At 37.7% G+C, this 25,715-nt stretch overlaps 1 protein-coding gene across 4 annotated transcripts in view; it reads left to right on the forward strand.

Annotated features, from left to right (window-relative positions):
* Positions 1-15,853: 15,853 nt before the first annotated feature.
* Positions 15,854-25,715, forward strand: part of STX17 (syntaxin 17) — a 73,980-nt gene continuing 64,118 nt past the window's right edge. Inside the window, exons 1-3 of one of the 4 annotated variants that reach the window (XM_077140240.1) lie at positions 15,905-15,929; positions 21,724-21,780; positions 22,311-22,493. In XM_077140240.1, the coding sequence (XP_076996355.1) occupies positions 22,371-22,493 (123 nt within the window). In that variant the 5' untranslated portion in view covers positions 15,905-15,929; positions 21,724-21,780; positions 22,311-22,370. The other 3 variants (XM_077140241.1, XM_077140233.1, XM_077140244.1) reach the window with 3 other exon arrangements.

Raw genomic sequence — 25,715 nt, forward strand, 5'->3', positions numbered from 1 at the left:
CAGAACATCTAGACAGAGGATCAATAAAGAAATAGAGAATCTGAATATTACTATAAATGAGCTAGACTTAACAGACATTTATAGGACATTACATCCCACAATAGCAGGATACACCTTTTTCTCAAGTGCTCATGGATCATTCTCAAAGATAGACCATATGCTGGGTCACAAAGCAAGTCTTAACAAATTTAAAAAGATTGAAATCATACACAACACTTTCTCGGATCATAAAGGAATGAAGTTGGAAATCAATAATAGACGGAGTGCCAGAAAATTCACAAATATGTGGAGGCTCAACAACACACTCTTAAACAACAAGTGGGTCAAAGAAGAAATTGCAAGAGAAATTAGTAAATACCTCGAGGCAAATGAAAACGAAAACACAACATACCAAAACCTATGGGACGCAGCAAAGACAGTGCTAAGAGGGAAATTTATTGCCCTAAATGCCTATATCAGAAAAGAAGAAAAGGCAAAAATTCAGGAATTAACTGTCCACTTGGAAGAACTGGAGAAAGAACAGCAAACTAACCCCAAAGCAAGCAAAAGGAAAGAAATAACAAAGATTAGAGCAGAAATAAATGAAATTGAAAACATGAAAATGATAGAGAAAATCAATAAGAACAGAAGTTGGTTCTATGAGAAAATCAATAAGATTGATGGGCCCTTAGCAAGATTGACAAAAAGAAGAAGAGAGAGGATGCAAATAAATAAGATCAGAAATGGAAGAGGAGACATAACCACTGACCTCACAGAAATAAAGGAGGTAATAACAGGATACTATGAACAACTTTATGCTAATAAATACAACAATTTAGAAGAAATGGACAGGTTCCTGGAAAGACATGAACAACCAACTTTGACTCAAGAAGAAATAGACGACCTCAACAAACCAATCACAAGTAAAGAGATTGAATTAGTTATTCAAAAGCTCCCTAAAAAGAAAAGTCCAGGACCAGACGGTTTCACATGTGAATTCTATCAAACATTCCAGAAAGAATTAGTATCTACTCTCCTCAAACTCTTCAAAAAAATCGAAGTGGAGGGAAAACTACCTAATTCATTCTATGAAGCCAACATCACCCTCATACCAAAACCAGGCAAAGATATTACAAAAAAAGAAAACTACAGACCAATCTCTCTAATGAATACAGATGCAAAAATTCTCAATAAAATTCTAGCAAATCGTATCCAACAACACATTAAAAGAATTATACATCATGACCAAGTAGGATTCATCCCAGGTATGCAAGGATGGTTCAACATAAGAAAATCAATTAATGTAATACACCATATCAACAAATCAAAGCAGAAAAATCACATGATCATCTCAATTGATGCAGAGAAGGCATTTGACAAGATTCAACATCCTTTCCTGCTGAAAACACTTCAAAAGATAGGAATACAAGGGAACTTCCTTAAAATGATAGAGGGAATATATGAAAAACCCACAGCTAATATCATCCTCAATGGGGAAAAATTGAAAACTTTCCCCCAAAGATCAGGAACAAGACAAGGATGTCCATTATCACCACTATTATTCAACATTGTGTTGGAGGTTCTAGCCAGAGCAATTAGACAAGAAAAAGAAATACAAGGCATCAAAATTGGAAAGGAAGAAGTAAAACTCTCACTGTTTGCAGACGATATGATACTATACGTCGAAAACCCGGAAAAATCCACAACAAAACTACTAGAGCTAATAAATGAGTACAGCAAAGTAGCAGGCTACAAGATCAACATTCAAAAATCTGTAGCATTTCTATACACTAGTAATGAACAAGCTGAGGGGGAAATCAAGAAACGAATCCCATTTACAATTGTCTCTAAAAGAATAAAATACCTAAGAATAAATTTAACTAAAGAGACAAAAAACCTATACAAAGAAAACTACAAAAAACTGTTAAAAGAAATCACGGAAAGAACATCTTGAGGGAAAAAAAAAACGAAGCTGGAGGTCTTGCACTGCCTGACTTTAAGGCATATTATGAAGCCACAGTGGTCAAAACAGCATGGTATTGGCATAAAGATAGATATATCGACCAATGGAATCGAATAGAGTGCTCAGATATAGACCCTCTCATCTATGGACATTTGATCTTTGATAAGGCAGTCAAGCCAACTCACCTGGGACAGAACAGTCTCTTCAATAAATGGTGCCTAGAGAACTGGATATCCATATGCAAAAGAATGAAAGAAGACCCATATCTCACACCCTACACAAAAGTTAACTCAAAATGGATCAAAGATCTAAACGTTAGGTCTAAGACCATAAAACAGTTAGAGGAAAATGTAGGGAGATATCTTATGTATCTTACAATTGGAGGCAGTTTTATGGACCTTAAACCTAAAGCAAGAGCACTGAAGAAGGAAATAAATAAATGGGAGCTCCTCAAAATTAAACACTTTTGTGCATCAAAGAACTTCATCAAGAAAGTAGAAAGACAGCCTACACAATGGGAAACAATATTTGGAAACGACATATCAGATAAAGGTCTAGTATCCAGAATTTATAAAGAGATTGTTCAACTCAACAACAAAAAGACAGCCAACCCAATTACAAAATGGGAAAAAGACTTGAATAGACACCTCTCAGAGGAGGAAATACAAATGGCCAAAAGGCACATGAAGAGATGCTCAATGTCCCTGGCCATTAGAGAAATGCAAATCAAAACCACAATGAGATATCATCTCACACCCACCAGAATGGCCATTATCAACAAAACAGAAAATGACAAGTGCTGGAGAGGATGCGGTGAAAGAGGCACACTTATCCACTGTTGGTGGGAATGTCAAATGGTGCAACCACTGTGGAAGGCAGTTTGGCGGTTCCTCAAAAAGCTGAATATAGAATTGCCATACAACCCAGCAATACCATTGCTGGGAATCTACTCAAAGGAATTAAGGGCAAAAACTCAAATGGACATTTGCACACCAATGTTTATAGCAGCGTTATTTACAATTGCAAAGAGATGGAAACAGCCAAAATGTCCATCAACAGACGAGTGGCTAAACACACTGTGGTATATACATACGATGGAATATTATGCCGCTTTAAGACAGGATAAACTTATGAAGCATGTAATAACATGACTGGACTTAGAGAACATTATGCTGAGTGAGTCTAGCCAAAAACTAAAAGACAAATACTGTATGGTCCCACTGATGTGAACCGACATTCGAGAATAAACTTGGAATATGTCATTGGTAACAGAGACCAACAGGACTTAGAAACAGGGTAAGATAATGGGTAATTGGAGCTGAAGGGATACAGACTGTGCAACAGGACTAGATACAAAAACTCAAAAATGGACAGCACAATAATACCTAATTGTAAAGTAATCATGTTAAAACACTGAATGAAGCTGCATCTGAGCTATAGGGTTTTTTTTGTCTGTCTGTTTGTCTTTTTTTTTTTTTTAACTATTATTATTTTTTTTTATTTTTTTGTCTATATTAACATTCTATATCTTTTTCTGTTGTTTTGCTAGTTCTTCTTCTAAATCGATGCAAATGTACTAAGAAATGATGATCATGCATCTATGTGATGATGTTAAGAATTACTGATTGCATATGTAGAATGGAATGATTTCTAAATGTTGTGTTAATTTCTTTTTTTTCTTTAATTAAAAAAAAAAACAAAAAAACTCCCAGCCAGCAATATTAAATGAGGATTAAAAGACATGGCTTTTCTGGGGTCTGCCACAGATTCAAACTGGCACACCATCTAAGACAAATATAAATAAGACAAGGTCCCTGCTGTCATGAAGTTTTACTCTCCTTGGAAAGGCAGATTTGTGAATGACTAATTGTCATACTGGGTAAAATTAAATAGAGGCGCTGGGGGAGTACAGATGGGTGTGTGAGGGAAGGTTTGGAAAAAACAGGGATATGTGGTGGGTTTTGAGGAAGGGGTACTTTTTTTTGTTTTTGCATGGGCAGGCACCAGGAATTGAACCTGTGTCTCCGGTATGGCAGGTGAGAACTCTGCCACTGCGCCACCATTCCCCATCCAGAGCAGTACATTCCGAAGAGAAGGATAGCTTGAGTAAAGGCGTAGAGGCAAGAAAGGGAATGGGGTATTGGGGAATTAGAGAAATATGGATTTGGAGCTTTAGAAAACGGTGAATTATGAGTCTACATATTTAAATTAAAACTTGATGGAGGGCCTCAGATGCCCCCCCACAGAACTGTGAGGTGTTTCTGGGAGTCTATGTGATGGAGGAGGCCACGCATAGGTCTAAAAATAAATAGTGCCCTGACCATATCTGAAACAAATAGAAACAGGCTGAACATGGACTTGATGAACACATCTGAGGGGGTTAGTTACTCATCCTGCCCTCTGGCAGCCTTCGCTCTAGTTTATCCTCTAGCATTTGAGGTGCGACATTGCCAGGCAGAAAGCTGCGTGGACAAGCCACTTAAATTATTCATCTTATGTTAAGTAGACTGTCAGAGCCTGGTTGATCCTTTTGCTGGCCCTATAAAAATGCTTGCTTATCCTGAACACGCTGCTGTTGCATTTTTCATGCCTTTCACATGCATTCTTTCCTCCCTTTTTTGGCCACTCCTACTTATTAACTCAACTTCTAAGCCTCCTTCTCTGTGCTTCTTTCTACAGCACATTTGTTGGGGTAGCTAATATGGCACTTATTTTTTAATATAATTTTATTGAGTTATATTATATTTTCACATACCATGTAGTCATCCAGAGTGTATAATCAGTGGCTCACAGTATCTTCATATAACTGTGCATTCATCATCACAATTGACTTTTGAATATTTTCATTATTCCAAAAACAAAAAACAAAAATAAAAATAGAAGTAAAAATAAAAGTAAAAAAGAATACCCAAAACATCCCATACTCCCCATCCCCCTATTATTTATTTTTAATTTTTTGTCTTTTTCTTATCTTACTCATCTGTCCATACACTGTATAAAGGGAGTTTTCACAATCACACAATCACACCTTAAAAGCTCTGTAGTTATTCAATCATCTTCAAGAATCAAGGCAATTGGATTACATTTCAACAGTTTCAGGTATTTCCCCCTAGCTTCTCCAAAAACTGAAAAGGGACATCTATATACTGCAGAAGACTAACCTCCAGAATGACCTCTCGACTCCATTTGAAATCTCTCAGCCCCTGAAACTCTGTCTCATTTCTCCTACCCCTTTCGGTCAAGATGTCTTTCTCAATGCCATGATGCCAGGTCCTGGCTCACCCCTTGGAGACTTATACCCTGGGAGTTCCATATACGGGGAGGGCAGTGAGTTCATCTGCAGAGTTGGCTTAGAGAGGCCACATCTGAGCAACAAAGAAGTTCTCTGTGGGTGACTCTTAGGCATACTCATAAGTAGTCTTAACTTCTCCTTTACAGGAATAAATTTCCTAACAGCAAGCCCAAGACTAAAGGTCTGGTCCATCAAATTGGCAGTCCCCAGTGCTTGCAAGAATAGCAAGTCTTCCCCAGGGGGGGAAGTTTAATGTTTCCACATTATATCCCCACTCCTTCCGGGGGACTTTGCAAATACTTTTTAATCTTTTGCCAAGATTACTCTGGGATGTATTGGGTTTGTACACCAACCTGTACAAACCAACAAGATCTCACTGCCTATTCAAGTTTCCATGTTATCATGGTGTTCAAATAGGCTGACCATACAAGTTAAATTAGACTGTGTGCTACTGGAAATACATATTTTGCACCAAATAAACTTCTCTTCCTTTGGTCTCACACTGGAAGTTGAAGTTCTAAAATACAGACAATATCATCCTTTAGTCTGATTTACCTTAGTCCTACCCAGATCAGTTTCATAAATATCTCTGAAGTCTGATCACTTTTTCAGACTGTTTGGGGTAAGGCTGACGTCCATAGCTACAGAAATCTAGCTCTGAGTCTTAAGTGTCACACAAATACCTGAAGCTCCAGAGTACTTATTAATTGTAATACTGTAATTATTGACATGTTGTGTCTTTCCCTCCAGACTGTGAGGCTTTGGAGGACAGAGATGGGATCTTTTTAAACCACCAATTACCAGGACTCAACAGTGACTGGCATTCAGGCGGGCATAGTTTGATGGACTGCAAGGTAGCATTCACCAGACGTTGGAAAGACTCAAACTTACCCATTATGCCCTTTAATATTTAAGTACAGAGATTCAGGGGAAAAATTTTCCCCATATGTAAAAGCATTTGCTCAGGTTTGGAACATTTCCCTTCTGAAGTGTTCCCTTATATAATCAAAGTGACAGTTGCTGAACCTATCATTTATTTCCATGGAGCAAGCAACATTTCTTCCTTGAGGAGCAATCTGCCAGGGAAATATTTAAGTTAATGTGTCTTTGGCTAGGGGAAATATAAATATCACTCAAAAAGTCCCTGCACTCCATTGAAGCCTATAGAAGGGGGGAAAATCCCCCAATGGGTGGGTCAATGGGATTTCTGGTCTTGCTGGGCAAAGAAGAGGGAGGGTGGGATGTTTGTGAACTTCGATGATGTCTAATTCCTTAAATGTATTCCACTAGTTGGGGGATTAAAAGGTTTACTGGTGAGAGTGCCAGTTGTCCAAGGATTGAGGCTGGATTTTTTAAACCTCTCAAAGAGAGCTCCAGAAGCTTCTCCAGCAGGAATTTAGAAATATTTGGCAGCTGGGGAATCATTTTGTCCTATTGTTACAATCACTGGGTTCTTCACGGCAGTCATGCTTCTCCTGAACTTAATATTTGCACCATTGTTCTCATACTCTATTTGTAAGGCACTTTGCCTATTTCTCCTTGCCGGTCTATCTGGTTTTGCCTCACTTACTTTGACATGGTGCTGTTAGGTACACACATGGTACAAATCGTTATGTCTTTTCTGGAGAATTGTACCCTTATAGAATGCCTCTCTTCATCTCTGATCATTTTCCTTGTTTGGAAGTCTGCTTTGTCTGAAATTGATGTAGCTACTCTAGTTTCTTTTGATTATTGTTCACATTGTATATCTTTCTCCATCCCTTTACTTGTAAGTTATCTGTGTCTTTTTGTTTAAAGTGGGTTTTTTTGTAGACAATATATAGTTGGGTCTTGTTTGATTTTTTAACCATACTGATAATTGTCCTTCTGATAAAAATAAATTGGTGTATTTAGACAATTCACATATAAAGTTATTATTGATATAGTTTGTTTAACAGATACCATATTTGTATTTGTTTACTATTCACTGCTCCCTCTCTCTTTTTCTGCCTTCCCTGGTCTATCAACTTTAATACTTTAAAAAAAGATTTAGCGGTTGCCCTAAAGTATGAATACACATTTACAACTAAACTAAGCCCACTTCGAATAACACCATATCACTTCAGGGGTAGTGCAGTGGTTTATAGCAAGATATTTTCAATCCCTCCCTCCTACTTCTTTTACATAGCTGTCATTCATTGCACTTACCCATATGCTATCAATATATTGTTACTGTTATTACTTTGAACAGTTACCTATTACATCAATTAAGATTTTATTTTACTTTCATTTATTCCTTCTTGTATGCGATCCTTTTTTTTCATGTAGATCCAAGTTTCTGACCTATACCATTTTTTCTTGTATCCTTTAACATTTCTTGCAGGGAAGGGCTGCTGGAGATGAATTCCCTCAGTTATGTGTCTGAGAAGGACTTTATTTCTCCTTCACTTGAGAAGGATAATTTTGTTGTATACCGAATTCTAGGTTGGTGGGATTTTTGTTGTTGTTGTTCATTAGTTTATTTCATGCCAGTCTTTTATTGCTTGCATCATTTCTGACAGGAAGTTTGCTATAAGTCTCACCCTTGTTTCTCTATAGGTAAGGCATATTTTTCTTCTGCTTTTCAGAGTTTCTCTTTGTCTTTGGTTTTCTGAAGTTTAAATATGATATACTTAGGTGTAGGTTTTTGGTATTTATCTTTCTTGCTTGTCTCTGGGCTTCCAGGATCTGCTACTGGGTATCCGTCATTAATTGTGGAAAATTCTCGGCCATTATTATTTTAAATAGTTTTTCTCTTCCATTCTCTAAGTCATCTTCTGGTATTCCCATTATGCATTTTTTACACCTTTTGAATTTGGTCCACAGTTTTTAGATCTTCTATTACTTATTTTTTTCATTGTTCTTTTCTCTTTGCATTTCTCTTGCATTTGCTATTGATATATCTTCACGCTCACTGATTCCTTTCTTGGTTGTGCTGAGTCTACTGATGAGCCCATCAAAGGCATTCATTTCTGTTAAGGTGATTTTGATTTCTAACATTTCCTTTTGCTTCTTTCTTAGAGCTCTATCTTTTCTGCTTACAATTGCCCATCTGTTTTTTGCATGTTGTCAACTTTTCCATTAACATATTAATAATAGGTATTTAAATTCCGTGTCCACTAATTCCAAAATCTATGCCATATCTGAGTCGTGTTCTGATTCATACTTCGTCTTTAGATTTTGTCTTACCTTTTAACTTTTTGCTGAAAGCCAATCATGATATATGGGTTAATAGGAATTGAGGTAAATAGGTCTTTACTTTTATGTTACTCTGGGTAGGAGCTGGGCTGTGTTGAATGTTTGCTGTAGCTGTAGGTTTCAGAGGCTTCAGTTTCCCTTAGTATGTTTGTATTTTTTCCTCCTCTTTTGTCTTTGGTTTTTCTAAGAATGTTTTTTTGGGGGGGGCAGGGTGCATATTTCGGGACTTGAACCCCAGTTTCCCTCATGGTAGGCGAGCACTCTATTCCTGCACCACCTGTGCACCCTCTAAGAAATTATTCTTAAATAGAGCCAGCACCTTGCAGCAACTTTAGCTGATAAAATACCATTACTACATCAATGTAGTAATTCTCTCTCTCTACCCCATATTATCGATAGCCCCTTCCAACATGAAAAAGTTAGAAGGGGCATAGCCCAAATACCCCTAAAGAATAGGAGAAAGATCAAAGGTGATGGTGGAGTTATACAGAGAAGGTCAGGTTTAACAAATGAGTGTGAGTGCTGAAACATATTGATATTTCTTTTAGTCTCCAGTATCTTAGAGCAGCTAGAAGTAAAAACCTGTAACTCATACCAAACTCTGAAATCTGTTTTACAACTAATTGCTGTGATGTGCTTTGAAATTTATTGCTTTTTAGTATACATGTTATTTTTCACAAAAAAGAAAAAAAAATGTCTTCCAGCCTCCCATATTTTTGAGCAGCTAGAAGGAAAAATCTGAAATAGTGGGATGGGAACCCATAACAAATTCTGAAATCTATCCTGTATCTACTTATTGAATTGTGCTTTGAAAATCATTGCTTCTTTTTTCTTTTCTTTGTATATATGTTATATGTAACAATAAAAAAGTTTTGAAAAAAGGTAGGCATATCGACTTCACAGGGATGTAGTAAAAGTTTTATGAAATCACGTTTATGAGAACATATTTTAAATGGTTAAACCCAATGCACATTTTGGTTACTATATCCGGTCAGAGGAGTAATGAGCAATGAAGTTATTTTTATTTTCTAAATCCCCAAAAACAATCGTTTTCCATTACACCACGCTTTTTTTTTGTCATCAAGGTCTTGTGAAGTATAATCTGCTCGATCTACTTCTTGTAAATTCGTCAATTTGCTTTGGATAAGATTGGCCAAGTTTTCCATAAATCCATTCTGAGCAATTTCATATTGGTCATTAATTAGTGTTTTCAGCTGCCAAGGCTTTATCACAATTAAAATAACCATGGAAGTCAGACTTATACCTTAATTTGTTCACTTAAATCTGATCCTGAAAGTATATGTTTTACTCTTTATGCTACCTAATTTGCCTAAAATAAATCAGCAATCAGTCAGAAAAGGAAAAAAAAAAACACCATTACTTTCCTGGAGCCCTGTTGATGGGGTGGTAAGGGGTGGGGTAGGAGAAGCATTCTAGAATCTTAGTGGACCTTTGTCCCTGGGCTGTGACCTTCAGATGCTTTTCTTAGCCTCTCTCCCCTGCCTTTCATTGAGGCAGGAAGGCTAGAGGGGGTTGGGATTGGGTAATTTCCCTGCCTCCAAGTCTGATGATGCTCTGATAAAGTCTTTTCCCCTGCTGGGTAGGTGTTTTTATGGACAAGGCTCTGGACAAAATTGTTACTTCCACCCACACACCCTTATCAGGAGGGTGTTTCTGTGGCTCTTTACCGTGAGGACCTGGAGGGACTCTTAGAGATAAAAGCTGGGAAAGTATACCCCACCTCCAAGACTGCAGCCCTCAGGAGGTTCTCATTCTCACACTAGTACATACTCCACCTCCAGTAATTTGTCAAATTTATCAGTTAAGAGTCTCTACCAGTTACTGGCTCTAGGGCTTCTGCTTCAGGCAGACAGATCTTGGCTGTGATTCTCTATATTTGCCTGTCTCTCTAGATCAGGATGACAGTTTGCCATGCAGCCTTCATTCTATGATGGGTCCAAGAAAATTCACTGATTTCAGTTTCTTGGGGTTTTTTTTGGGGGGCTTTTTGTTTTGTGGTTAAGAATGAAAGCGGTGACTTCCACACTTTACGTACTGGAGCTATACCTCATAGTCCTCGGCACTTTGTAAAAGCTAACTTAAATATCATTTTTCCATTTATTCAATTAATGGTCACTTATAAGTGCAAGGCATTGAACTAGCTGCTGTGATGGGGGAAACAGAGATGAGAAAACATGGATCAGGCTCATGGGGAGTTTACATTCTAACGGGTTGGTGTAAGGAGAGCTTCCTTTTTGCCATCAGACTTTACTCCATTAGGTATGCTATATGGTCAGATAGTGCAGAGGTTTAAGTTTTAAAGTCAGTGAATACATTGCATAATTTTTAAATGGTATCATAAGGAAGTAGAAATAAATTGGATTTTTGGTCTTTTTTTTTTTTTTTAATTTTGAGCCTACATGTTAGAATTATTTTGATTGAGAACAGTAGATGTTTACCTGAGCTGTTAAAACAATTAAAGAAAAAGGGAGGAATTTTATTAAAAGGCTTTGAGGTGTAACCAGAACCTAAGTATAAGAATAAGCTAAACCTCAGGAAGGAACTGGAACCAGGAACTTAAATGTGCTACTAACTCTGTTTCTTTTGTATGCATCTAATCATTCCCTCTCTTACTTTCTCTCTCCCTCTCTCCCATTCTCCCTCTCTCTTTCACTTTCATTTGTGGCTGCTTTTTATTATATTCTTAAAGGGGTCAGGGCTTAAAAATCCGCTGCTGTTTCACTGTTGTTTTAGAGAGAGGTAATAGAGAGAAATAATATTACGGAAGTATCTACCCCTTGTTTACTAAGGGCTGAGAGGTTTTGTTTGTTTTAAATCAAGAATAACTAGTGCTTTATTTATCTTCCTTTTTTATTGGGGTATACCTTACATAAAATACACAAATCTTAAGTGTACCAGCTTGATGAATTTTCACATGTGTAATCACACCAGATCAATATATAGAACATTTCATCCGTCCGGATAGCTACCTCATGCCCACTCCCAGTTAAATCCATGCCAAAGGTAACCACTATTATCACTTCTTAAAAAACGCTTCTCTGTCTCAGTTCACAAATGGATGGGGTGATAGAATGCACAAAAAATAGAATGAATTAAAAACTACAGTAGATATTTAAAGAATTAGAGGCTAGAAGAAGGACCAGAAGAGAGTGACTTTCAACTTTGTTTTTACATGACTTATAGTAAGTAAAACACAATTATTTTTTTAACATAAAAGACTTAATCCATACATACATATGTTCACCCCTCCACACTTAGGCCCTACGATCAGTTTGGAGCAATCTGACTCACCAGCCTATAGAGTGAAAAACATGGCTAGGTCTATGAGAGCATGTCTTCACTTCCTGTTGCTGCTGTAACAAATCACCCCAGACTTGGTGGCTTTAAACAATATATGTTTATTCTCTCGCAATTCCAGAGGCCTCAAATCTGAAATCGAAGTTTCATCAGGGTTGTTTTCCCCTGGAGGCTCCAAAGTAGAATCTGTTCCATACCTCTCTTCTAGCTTCTGGTGACTGCTGGCAATCCTTGACATTTCTTGGTTTGTAGATTCATCAATTCAATCTCTGCCTCTGGCTTCACATGATCTTCACCCTTGTCTTTGTCTCTGTGTCTTCCCCTTTCTTATAAGGATGCCTGCCACTGTATTCAGGGCCTGCCCTGAATCCAGGATGATCTGATTTTGAGCTTCATCTGCAAAGACCCTATATCCAAATGTCACATTCACAGGTATCAGGGGTTCAGACTTGGACATATCTTTTGGGGTGGGGCCACAGTTTCACTCATTAAACAGCATCCCTTCCATTCAAGGAATCAGCCACACTAAAGCTAGAATCTCTGTCCAAATTCCTGGGAAAGATATTTTATTACTCCAGCTTGAATCAAGTTTCTGCTCCTGGATTAATTCAGTGTGGTCAGGGGTGTGAGTTCATGCTTGCAACAAATGGCCTCCAGAAGTTTACAACGGTTAGCATGCAGAGCTGGAGGTGGGGTAGGGGCTGGGACAAACAGTTCCTAGAAAAGGAAAAGAGTCTGGGAAGATAGTCTAATAGACCTCCATTATTGTCCCAAACCTGAATTTATTTCTCAGACTCTCTATATATTTGCTCAAATATACTAGAAAAATTATCTCAATTCATCCAGTGAATATATATAATTTTCCTAGTATGTTCCAGGAACTCTTCTAGGTTCTAAGTAAATAATACACACTTTTCTTCCGGAAACTTATAATCTAGTGGTGAGCAATTTGGGTAGGCATAATAAGTTCTATTATAAGGAATGAACATAACTTACTATAGTAGCATATAAGGACTTGAGAGGTTGGGGAAAGCTTCCTGGAGGAGATGGCTTTTAAGATGAGTCTTAGTGAATGAAGAAAACTTAGCTAGGGTGAGTGGAAGAAAAAGGGAGAAGAGTAGGCAAAAAAAAAAAAGGTATACTAAGAAGAGAGTAGTAGTTGTAGAATCAAGTGGAATTTAAAGAAAAATTTTATTATGGGAATAATGAGATTTTTGATAGGGGAGTTTTTAATTAATTGAGGAGAAACTGACAATTTTATTGAGTTTTCAGGAAAAAAAAAGCATATCATTTTTCCATATGTTTGACTCTTCATTTGTGTCTTTCATGGAAGTATAGCAATGAGGTTAAAAGCAAAGTTTTTGTCCTTAGATCGGTTTTGAGATTTAATCCTGTCATTCACTATATGAGACTGTGACTTTGGGCAAGTTACTCTCTAAACCTCAGTGTCCTAGTCTGTAAAATGGGGATAAGGTTAGCACCTACTTGTGAAGTTCTTTTGGGAATTAACTGTCCTATCAAATGTAAAGTGCCTGGCCCAGTGCTTAGAGCATATCACATATACACAATAAAAAGCTAATTGTTTTTTTTTAAGAAAAAGCTTTATTCAAGTACACTTAATACACTATATATATATATATATATATATATATACACACACATATTTAAAGTATAAAAGTTTTGACATAAGTATACAGCCATGCAACTAGCACCACAGTCAAGATGACAACCATCTTCCTCAAAGTTTCTTCCTACCTCTTTGTAATCTCTCCCTCCAGCCCTCCTCCCCATTTAACTATTATTCTTTTTTTTTTGTTTTTGGGCATGCCAGTTCTCCGGCATGGCGGGCAGGAATTCTGCCACTAGGCCACTGTTGCACCACCCTAGCTATTATTCTTATTTAAAAAGTATTTTTATTGAGAAATATCCATATACATACAGTCGAAACACATTATACAATCAATGGCTCACAATATCATCACATGGTTGTGTATTCTTCACCACGGTCAATTTTAGAATATTTTCATCACTCCAGTAAAAGAAATAAAAAGAAGATAAAAGAAAAGACTCATACATAATGTGCCGGTTTGAAAAGGTTTATGTACCCTAGAAAAGCCATGTTTTAATCCTAATCAACCTTGTGGGAGCAATGGTTTCTTCTAACCCCTATTCAATACTGTATGTTGGAAACTTTAATTAGCTTATCTCCATGGAGACGTGACTCAATCAAATGTGGGCATAAAACTTAATTAGATGGAGACATGCCTCTACCCATTCCAGGTGGGTCTTGATTGATTTTACTGGAATCCTTTAAAAGAAGAAGCACTGCTAGAGAGAACAATAAGAGAGAAAGCCACCAGATTCTGAGAGAGCAGAGAGTGAAGACAGAACAATGAGAGAGCCACAACAGAAACAGCCACAAGAACCAGAGTCCACTAGCCAGAAACCTTTGGAGAGAAGAAGGAAAACACCTCCTGGGGAGCTTCATGAAATGTGAAGCCACAAGAGAAAGCTAGCAGACACTGCCATGTTTGCCATGTGCCCTTCCCGCTGAGAGAGAAATGCTGAACATCATCAGCCTTCTTGAACCAAGGTATCTTTCCCTGGATGCCTTAGATTGGATATTTCTTTAGACTTGCTTTAATTGGGACATTTTTTGGCCTTAGAACTGTAAACTAGCAACTTATTAAATTCCCCTTTTTAAAAGCCCTCCGTTTCTGGTATATTGCATTTCCACAGTTAGCAAACTGCATTTATCCCATACCCCTTTCCCTTCCCTCTCACTAACCACTAGTATTTCAATCTATCCTATTTTTACCCTTAACACCATAAACTAAAAAGGGATATCTAGATAATGCATAAGAATAACCTCCAGGATAAACTCTCAATTCTGTTTGAAATCTCTCAGCCACTGAGATTTTATTTTGTCTCATTTCTCTCTTCCCCCTTTTGGTTAAGAAGCCTTTTTCATTCCTGTGATGCTGGGTCCCAGCTCATCCCTGGGAATCAGGTCCCACGTTGCCAGGGAGATTTACATCCCTGGAAGTCATGTCCCGTGTAGGGAATTAAAATTCTCTAAACTTTAATTTCTAGGGTTAATAGTAAAACAAACATTAGTATTTATTATGTCCCCAAAGAAAATCCAAATTGCTCAGATTTATGACTTCATTTTAGAAATTTAGAAATCTGGGGTTTCAAGGCTTTCTTGGAGTTTACAGGCTCCTAATCTTCCTTGGTCCATACTTTCTGCCTCCACTCTCACTCCCCTGGAAGACTCTAAGAACTGAGTTTCCTTAGCTGTGGTTTGACCTGCTTTGTGGCTTTTGAGGACACTACCTTCAGTGGGTAAGGTCTAAGCAGGTCATCTGAATATATGGAGACACATATATGGAAGGACTGCATCTGGAATTTAGGTCATCCAGAGAGGATGACCTGTCACCTGGACAGGGCTTCAAAGCCACCCCCTTGCTTGTTTATGTAGTAGTGGCTGGTAGCTTGGGAAGGAAATGAAGGAATCTGGTCGGAGTTCCAGCTCTGTCACTTACGGCCTGAACTGGAGTGAGTCACTTAAACTCTTCTTTAAACCTGAAGTCATTATTTATAAAACTGGGATGACACTCACTTTAAGCACTCCAGTTTTGGGGGAAATCACAATCGTTTGCAATTCAATTTCTGCGCCTGTTTCAGTACTCCTGCCCTGTCCACTTCACAGAGTTTTGGGGCTTCCCGAGCTTCGGTTTTTACATCCGGTGCTTAGTACACAGGGCCAGCCCATCTATAATATTCTTCAAAACCAGAGGAAACTGGACAGACGTTTGCGCGTCTCTTTCCTCCTGGCTCACAACGCAAATCAAAATCATTTTGAAAAAAAGATTGTAGTACACTGGTGAGCTGGGTTGGGAGAAGGGCCAGTGACCCGCCTCTCCACCGGAGCGCAGGCGTGGGAGCCCGGCTGCCGAGGTCTGACCCGGCGGGCGGATTCGTTGTTCCTAGGGCGCGCGCCCTCGCCTGCGCGCCTCGCGGGGCGGGGCAAGGGCGGGGAGTAGGCGGGGCAGATCCCGGCCCGCCCCACCCCCGAGGCGCCCCGCCCCTCGCGATGTCCCGCCTCGTTGCGCCCGCGCCTGCGCCGTGCACGACTGGCCTCGAGCGCCCTGGCGGGAGGTAAGGGGCTGGCAGCGGCCGCGACGGGGTCCTCGGCCCGGCCCCAGGCTCACGCGGTGGTCTGCGCGCCCCCAAGTGGGTGCCCCTCCTACGTGCGAGCGTTATGGGGGCTCATCCGGGCTCGGAAGGAGCGGCGGAACGTCACTGAGTTTCGTTTTTGGAAGAGCTGCTCCCCGCAGGCGTAGGGAGGCCGCGGACGGGGCCAGCTGGGTGGTCTCCCGGGGGGGCGGGCGCGAAAGTTTCCAGCGCCTGCCCTGCCCGGGACGCACGGTGGGCCCCAGATGGTCGGGGTTGCTGGCGACCCGGGCCCCCGACGGGGTGTGTGGCCCTCAGCAGGGGTTTGACTGATGTTTCCTCATGACTATATAGAGGTTATGCATTTTGGGCAAGCACACTCCCGAAGTGTGTATGGTCTCAGTTCAGCGTGTCAGAAGGCACCTGATGTGACTTTCCGCTTGTGATGTCAGTTTGATCACTGGGTTCAGGTGGTGTCTGCTGGGATGGCCGATATAAAGTTGCTATTTTCCCCTTTGTAATTAGTTGGGTTCTTGAGGGAGAACTTTTAAGCAATGCAAATATCCTGCTTCTCACAGTTTTGCTGGCCAGTTTTAGCATCCTTTGTTGGATCTTGCCTTCAGTAGTTATTACTGTGGTGTTTTAATGGTGATTTTCTATTTCCCTCATTCTTTCTTCATTTATTAATGGGTATTCTATAAGGAAAAGCTATTCCTTCTCCCCATTTATGTATTCTTTCATTCAGTTATTTATATCAGATGCACTCAGATGTTTATTTTTCTGTGGGTTATAATCCTGTACTTTTATCTATATTGGGTCTCAAATTGTTCCAACTTTGACCATTGGGGGTTTTATTGGGATTGCATCCTGTGCCTTTTTCACAATCGCCATCCTTTTCTGAGAACTTCCATATTTTCTGGCTCACCTTGTGTTTCCCTGCCCCAGTCCCAAAATGGTTTTATTGGAGAACTGGTATTTAGAAACCAAGGTCTGAGTGCTAGGTGTGCTCATTGTTACTGGGATGCTATTGTTTTAGGTCCTTCCAGAGTACAGATGGAAAATATACGTATGTATACTAACCCAAGCATACATAAGGACCTATGTTTATTTCTGTATTTATCTATCTGCATACACTTTTTTTTATAAAACATAATTTTATCATGATATCTCGTGTTCTAATCTCATAGCACAGATTTTATTCTAGTCCTCCCCTTTATGTGTAACTTCTAAAGTGAGAAATCTGGTTCTCATTTTCTACAAAATAGTTCTTTATTTGTTCAATCCTGGTGTACAAATAAAATAATTTCAGAATTGCTAACCCATACTCCTATGAGAAAAAAAGACTAACTAGAGTATAGTGTTGTGCTGTTCTTTTGGTGTGTACGGTATCTAGTTAAAATACTGCTTCCCAGAGTTACTATAATTATTTTCTTGCCACTCCTTTCGGTGTTTATGTTACTCATTCATAATAAAGTTAAGGTAATTTTTTATAAATTGTATTCCATTTTGGGTTCCCCTTATATCCTGTTTTTTTTGTTTTTATTTATACAGCAAAATTTACTGTGGTGTATTGTCCTATGGGTTTTGACAAATGCATATATTATGTATCCACCACTCTCACTCAGAATAATTCCGTTACCCCCAAATATTGTTTGACTTTAAAAAATTAATATTAGAAGTATAACAACTTTGCAGAACTTTGGGAAAATAACCATTTCTGTATATTTTGTCTGGTCTTTTTTGAAGACATATTTTACACTGTTGTGATGTTACTATACATGCATTTTTAACTCTTCTGTTTTAATTATATTAGAAATACTGTCCAGTTTTCTGATTTAAAAAAATCAAGAAATGCAGAAATACACTTTGACTCATTATTCAATCACACTTTTAAACCATATTTTGTGTATTGAACTCAGAGCTTACAAACATTATTTAAGCTATTTGTAATCACAGACACTGCCAAACAACTTTTCATTTCAATATCATCTCCATCTATGCAGTTATATAAATCATATTCTATTCTATTCTTAGTTTTATGCAGGCTTTTTATTATAATTTTTTTTTTTCACATGGGCAGGCACCAGGAGTTGAACCCGGGTCCTCTGGCATGGCAGGTGAGCATTCTTGCCTGCTGAGCACCGAGGCCTGCCCTTTTTATTATAATTTTATAGAAATAGAAAATGGTGGAGAGAAATAAAAACAAATACTAGCTAGGAAACCAAGAGTTAGAAAAGTCTCTTGGGAGGTTGTTAGAATAGTATGTCTTCCCTGAGAGGCAGCCCTTGCTGGGACATTAGGTTTTCCTTGTGCTCAGAAAGCTGAGGGGCAGAGTCATGCATAACTCCTACCTGGAAATACCACTTTTGAAACTCACAAAAAGAAAGCCATTATGATAGTACAAGGGAATGGTGGGAAAAAGCCAAATATTCAGTCATTGGGCATTGCTAAGAACACTGTAACTGCTTAGTGAAAGAGAAGACAGAATTGCTTGAGTTGCATCTGGAAGAATGCACGTGGTTTAGAGGTAGACGTTGTGTGAAATAAAGCATCCAGCCATAGGGAGCATCGTTGCAAAGCCAGAAATAGAGATCGGGAGGTAATACTTGAGTAATAGGCTGGCTCTAATTATGAAGGTTATATTTTCTCATTCAGATAATAGGGACCTACGAAAGGATTTTGTCCAGAGGTGTAACATGTTGTGATAGTGTTTTAGATATATCAACTGGTGATAGTCTGGGAAAAATTAGAGAGGAGAAAGAGTCTAAAGGCAGGCCAGTTGGGCTCTGCTGTCATGTACTATGCTTGTTACGCTGTTTGACTAGAGTGATAGGACTAGAAATAGTAAAGAAGGGACATGTGAAGAAATATTTTGGTGCAGCCAGCATTTATTGAGCACCAAATCTGTTCAGAAGCATTTTGATAAGAATGGCAGTAGATATAAAGGTATCTTCCTATAGCATATAATCTGTATAGTAGAAGAAGATAGTAGGTATCTTCCTATAGTATATAATCTGTGTAGTAGAAGACAATGTGAGAAACTGGGGAAGATTAATATTAGAAAACTGATTGATATTTTTAACATAGAATAGACCTTTAAAAATTAATAAGAAAAAGACATCCCCGGTAGTAAAATAGACATGAGGCATGAGCGAACCATTCATGAAAGAAGAAATGCAAATAGTTAAAAAAAAAAATCAGTAATTTAGTAATCTAAGGAAAAATAAAACGAGACACTTTATTTTTTACCAATCAAAAGTCTAACAAAAGTGATAATAACAAATATTGGTCAGGACATTTTGATATGTTACTGGTGGGGGTGTAAATAGGAACGTACTATTTTGGGACATTTGGCAATGTGTATCAAAAGCCTTAAAGAATGTCTACGTGATAATTCTATGTCCAAGTATTTATTTTGTTTGTGTGAAAGGAAAGGAGGATTAGAACAGTTTAGTGAAAAGTTAGAAACCACTTAAATAGCCAATAATAGATGATTAGTTAAATTGTGAAATATGTATGTAATGTAAAACTCTAGTGCTAAAACAATTTGCACTATAAAAAATAATTATTTACATGGAGGCATTTTTTAAAACTTTTTTTATTGTGAAATATATATACAAAACAAATTTCAAAGTACACTCTAACAAGTAGTTATAGAACAGGTTTCAACATTTGTTATGAATTGAAGTTTCACAATTTCAGGTTTTTATCAATATAATGATTCAGTAGTCCTACTCATTTGTTAAAACTTGTCTGTTATAACTCCTCCTTCTCCTTTGTTCCTTCTCCAGATCTTTAGGGATATGTGGGTTCTAACCATTCTAACTTTTTTCATGTTGAAAAGAGGTGTCAACAATATGGGATAGGGGGATGGGACTGGTTGATATTTGTGGAGTTATAGGCCCCTCTGGGTTGCAGGATTTATCTGGCCTAGGAACCATCTGAGGGTTTTAGGTTTCTGAAAAGTAAACTTAGTGTGTGACGTGGAAGCATTTTTATTGTACTCTAAACAGGCTATTAAAAATCCTTTATTTTCTTCATTCATTTATTTTGTACCGGTTAACTTCATATTTGTTGTTCATTTCCATTTTACCCCTTTTTTTTCTGGATTTATTTTCTTTTTTGCTAAAATGTTCCCTTTAATAGTTCTTTTAATGAAGAATTTAGTGATAAGCTGTCTTGGTCTTTGCATGTCTGAAAATGTTTTGCCTTCACTTCTAAATGATAATTTACCTGAGTATATACCGCTGACCTCGGCACTTTGAAGATATTCTTGTTTTTAGATGTGCTACTTTGTTGTAAAGTTTGCTACCATTCTGCTTGTTGTTTTAATTAATCTGTCTTTTACCTCTGGTTGCTTTTTCAGATTTTTCTTTGCCCTTGATATTTTGCAATTTTCTTCCATGTGTTTAGGTAAATTTATTTATCCTACCAGGGCTTAATGTGGTTCCTCCATTTGAGGTTTTAATTTTCAGCAGATTTTCTTTGAATAATATCTTTTCACCATTTTCTTTCCTTATGGGGTCCCAATTTGATATTGAGCTTCTTTTCTTTATTAATTAAAAAAATTAACAACAAACAAAAACTTTAACATATCATTCCATTCTACATATATAATCAGTAATTCTTAATATCATCGCATAGTTTATATTGAGCTTCTTATTTCATACTTTGTCCCTTTATTCTCTTTTATATTTTTCACCTCTTTATTCCTCTGTGTTCTGAGTGATGTCTTCCAAGCAATAATTCTCTCTTCAGCTATTCAATTTACTGTATAACCCGTCTTTTGAGATTTTCATTTCTAGAATTTTACTTGGTTTATTTTCAAATTGGCCTGCTATTGTTTCATAATATTATCTAATTTAAAAAATTGATTCCTTCGTTTTTATCTGTGAATATTTAAAAATACACTTATTTAAGGATTTTTTTTTTTTTTTGATTATTACCTCTAGTCCCTCAGCTTCCCAGCTGTTTCCCTGTTTTATTGGTTCTCTGTATTCTTTTGGCCATGGATATCTCTGTATGTCTCTGCTTCCAATTCTTTACTATACCTGTCAAGTCTCTCTTGATTTTGATACCTAGAGATTTTCCTTTCTTGTACTTGTGTTTGGATCACACATGAAGGCCAAGTTACTAGTGGATTGATAGTGGAGGCAATCTGTATAACCAACACTTTAAGATTTTCAACTGCAAAAGAAAGGAGGGAACAAGGACAATATTTAGAGCAACAGTTCTTAATGTTTTAGGTGTAATAATTCTAAAATTCTCTATTTGAGAATCTCATGAAAGCACTGGACTCTTAGCCTCCCAAATAACTCAAACATACGTTCACAGTTTTTCATGAAGCTTCAGCGACGTCATCAAGTCTGCATGCGACCCTTGGCAAAGACATCATAACCTAATAGGATTAATGTAGTCACCTTAAAACTTTTTTAAATATGGGAGATGTAGCTTGTGAGATGGCATGAAAGCATGGTTACAATGGTGGTTTTCAAGCTGTATTAAGCAGTGCACTCCTTTATTCATATGGAATCGAATAAATTCTAATTTATGAAGTAGATATAAGTAGATTTTCAACAGTTGAAGCAGGGATGGGGTCCTGGAGCCTGCTCACTTGCTCTTCTCCTGACTCTTTCCCCAACTACCCTGGCCACAAAGACATATATTTTCATTTTGGACTTCCAGGAACACTGGTAGAAAACTCCTGGTGACATAGAATGAGCATTTAATTTTACTTTCAGGAAACTTGGCCAACTCTGCCACTCATTATTTATATCAGTTACAGATAACATTAATCACCTTATGAGAAAAAGAAGAGGCGCTTTAAAGGACATCAGTGAGTAGAGGTGTACATTATGTTATAATTAATAATTAATAGTTACGTTATAATGACAGAAGTGGAGATTGATACAAGGTGTTATTTTTCTGAGCAGATATGTTAAGAATGCAGTTTTTTTCTTGGAGTTTTAACCTTTTAAAAGAAGGTTATTCAGTGTCCAGAATATAATTGGGAATAAAAACTTGGACAGTATGTGCCTAGTTTTTTAAAAAAGATATTTATATAGATACGTACGTGAAACAAAGGCCTAGAAAGACAAATATCAGAATGTAAAGAGAAATTAAGTATAGGCGAGGAGATGATTATTGATTTTACTGTATTCTTTTAGCTTATCTATACTTTCTATGCATTCTAAAGTTGTGGAAGTGATAAATGCTTTTAAATAAATCATTTCATAAAGAAAAAACAAATCACTCAGGTTCAGCATTTTGAATACATATTTGTAGTAGATTGTAAAGTTACCTAATTTTTGGCCTGTAAAATGAAGTGAAACATTAAAAATTCTTAAAGAAATATTTTCCTTTTAGGTTTTTCTACATGAATGAAGACAATTTTTGCGAATAGAAGTGATATAGCATCTTTTTAGGATGTCTGAAGATGAAGAAAAAGTGAAATTACGTCGTCTTGAACCAGCTATCCAGAAATTTGTTAAGATAGTAATCCCAACAGACCTGGAGAGGTTAAGAAAGCACCAGATAAATATTGAGAAGGTGAGCTTTTTCATTTTCTACCACAAGAAACAGTTGTATAGTCTGATTTACATTTGTTGTGCATTTTAGCCAATTTTATAATGCTGGTTAAGAGTCTTTCCTAGAATACCTAGTTCTGTTGATTTAGCAATATTATTATTATTATTTTTTCAGCTGGTTCTGCAAATACATCTCTTATATATTCCCTTTTAGGAAGGAATATAGGGGAAAAGTTCGTGTCTCAGGGACTGTGTTAGACATTGCATAGAACCTAGACTGGCCAGCGGCTGGAGGAGCCGTTATGGCATTTATGGGAACATCAGATGGACTGAGCCTGGATCTGGCAAGTTATATGTTGTCTTATTTGCTGTGGGAGAGGATAGCATTTGTTCTTTCAAAAGAGCCTCAGTATAGGTTGTAAGCTACATGGCCATCTGTTGATTTTTGTGTGTGTGTATGTGTGAAGGAAAATGTTGTCCTTAAGCTTTCAGTATAAATGCTAACATCACCTTAACTGAGTACCTTGTATAAGTAAGGTAAGTAGTAGCTTATCCCCCCATAGATACCACCTATCTTCCTAGTCGTTAAGGCCTTTTTAAAGTATGGAAAATAAGTGCCAAGAATATTATGATGTAAATGTTAGTGCAGATATGACAGTGTCTCCAGAATGCAGGGTTAGTATTTGTCATCCTTTGATTTCTTTCTTCTTTATCTATAAGCAATAATGCTGTGACTTTTAAGGATGAAGCAAGAGTTGTCTGGCAACTGGTTGCATATTGTCATGAATGGAGAAAAAGTAAAGGATACTATGCTGTACTTAATGAGGTGGGCTGGCTCTTTTAGCACTATAACAATCTAAAAATGAATTGTTTTCTCCTGATTGGTCATCTCAAAAGGTTTAATAGGTATGTTTCAAAGGTTTGAGCTCATACTGAAGTGTTCACTTACACAGATGACAAGAATTTGGCAGATGAATTGATTTCAAAAGACAGAAACTGGTGAAGTATGGCTTATTAAGGCTGTGTCTTCCCTTTATTGTCCTCTTTTATCTCTGAGGATTGTCGTATCTTAGATTTACATTTTTTTTGAACAGATTCTAAACAGTAGTGCCTAACCTGCCAGATCCAAATCACGTGCACCACCCGTCATCATCCGTGGAGAAGCGAGAACCAAGGAGAAGGGAGGAAGGGAAGATAGGACAGGGTCTGTGCTGATTTGATTAGATGGGCCAGACTTCATAAAGAAATTATTTCAGAGTTAAATTGATTTTTCCCTGCTGTACATTTTTCCTTTAGCATTCTCTGTCTTTTGCTTATTGTGAAATTTTTAGACAATAGAAAAATAATTATAGTTTACAATATAGGTAATATTATCTTAAATCAAACAGTTTAAATTCATATTGATCTATGTTTTATTCCATATCCCTGATTATTCTACTATCTCTAGGATTTCTAGTTTAATTTGAAATTGGCTTTTTATCTATATAAGATTGAATAGCTGATTTTAATAGGTATATTATGACAGTGTAAAAATATTTAAAAGTGGGCGGTGCGACGGTGGCTCAGTGGCAGAATTCTCACCTGCCATGCGGGAGACATGGGTTCGAGTCCCAAATATTTAAAAATGTTCACTTTGGGGTGGGTCACGGTGGCTCAGCAGGCAAGAATGCTCGCCTACCATGCCAGAGGACCCGGGTTCGATTCCCAGTGCATGCCTATGTTAAAAAAAAAAAAAAGAAAAGTGTTCACTTTGGACAAAAGAGTTAAGAACTAAATTTGGACTCCAGGTGTCTGATGGTGCCTTGCTTTCAAAAAGTCGTATTCTTCCTGGGGAAGGGTGTAGAAAGATAAAATATTTATTATGTTGCCCATCAATCATCCAACATGAATTTAAAAGAAGAAAGTCATACTGAAGAGAAATGGAAGGTAAGCCTTAGAGGAGTGATTCTGCAACATCAGAAAACAATGAGAGTAGTGTGCTGTGGACACCTGGAACTATAGTCCATAGGTCCTTCAGCATTACATTTTATTACACATGATAGGCTTAATTAGATTGTAATCCTGAAATTTGAAGTGTTAGCATTCAGCTTTCTTGGCTAGTGTAAGATGGATGGACTTAAGCATAATTAATATGAACAACAAAATAGTAGGCTTGGGACATATTTTTCCTTTGTTTCATATTGTAAGGGTTTTGGAGAAAACTTAGTGTAGCACATACTGTATTAGCATATAGTGAAAGTGCAAGTGACAGAAAACCCAAAAATAGTATATGAAATAAAAGTTTTGTTTTGTTTTTCTTTTTAATCTCTCTAGTAATGGAGACAGTCCAGAGCTGCAGTGGCAGCTCAACCTTCATTAAAGAGACAAACTCTTTTTATCTCCTTCTCCAATCCTCAATTTGTTTCTGTTCTGTGTATAAGATGGCTGCTGCAGCTCCAGCTTCCAATCAACATTCTGGCTAAGATGGAATAACAGAACTGTATTTTTTTTCTAACTATAGTCTCCTTTTTGTTTCTCAATGCTCTCTCTTTTTTTCTCCTTTAAAAAGAGTCTTCTTGTTTCATGAATGAAATATTATCTCATCTATGGTATTTTTTAGTTTTCATTTGCTTCCTTGTCTTTGCCCCTTCTTCCCTCCTTTCCTCCTTCCCTGCCTCCCTTTCTTCTTTCTCTTTTGTTCATTTCCTTGGTTTCCCAATAGTGCCAGTTGGGAGGTATTTGTCTTGGGTGGTATTTGTCTATGTGTGTGTGTGTGTCTGCATAGTTGCATAGTAGGTAGTAATAGGAGTGGGTACTTGTTGCTTGGAGGGGTAAACAGGTAAAGATTTATTTAAATGGAGAACTACTGGATCTTAGTGTCTGTAGGTCTTATAAGTTCTCCAGTCTCCTATCTGCTAGGGTGTATTTATTGTGTCAGAGGTATTGATTACAATGGAGATGGGGGGGAGGAATATACGGGAAGGATTATAGTATAAATTTTGCAACTAGCCTTCTGAGCAGGGGAAGAAAAGTAGGCAGGGAGGAGGGCAGGCTCACCCAACCACTGAGAGAATTCCATGTCCAGACTTAATCTTCCTGGTTGTGATAGATATCTCATCCCTGCCCTCAGCTGTCTTGGTTTCCAGGAGTCCCAAGCTTCTCTAGTTCTGCCTTCTGATGTGTTGTCTGCTGTGGCGATAGGGGCACAGCAATTGCTTGTGTTGGCTCAGTGGAGAGTGGGTCTGGTAGGCCATTTTTTCCTATT

Source organism: Tamandua tetradactyla, chromosome 2, assembly GCF_023851605.1.
Source record: "Tamandua tetradactyla isolate mTamTet1 chromosome 2, mTamTet1.pri, whole genome shotgun sequence".
Lineage (NCBI taxonomy): Eukaryota > Metazoa > Chordata > Mammalia > Pilosa > Myrmecophagidae > Tamandua > Tamandua tetradactyla.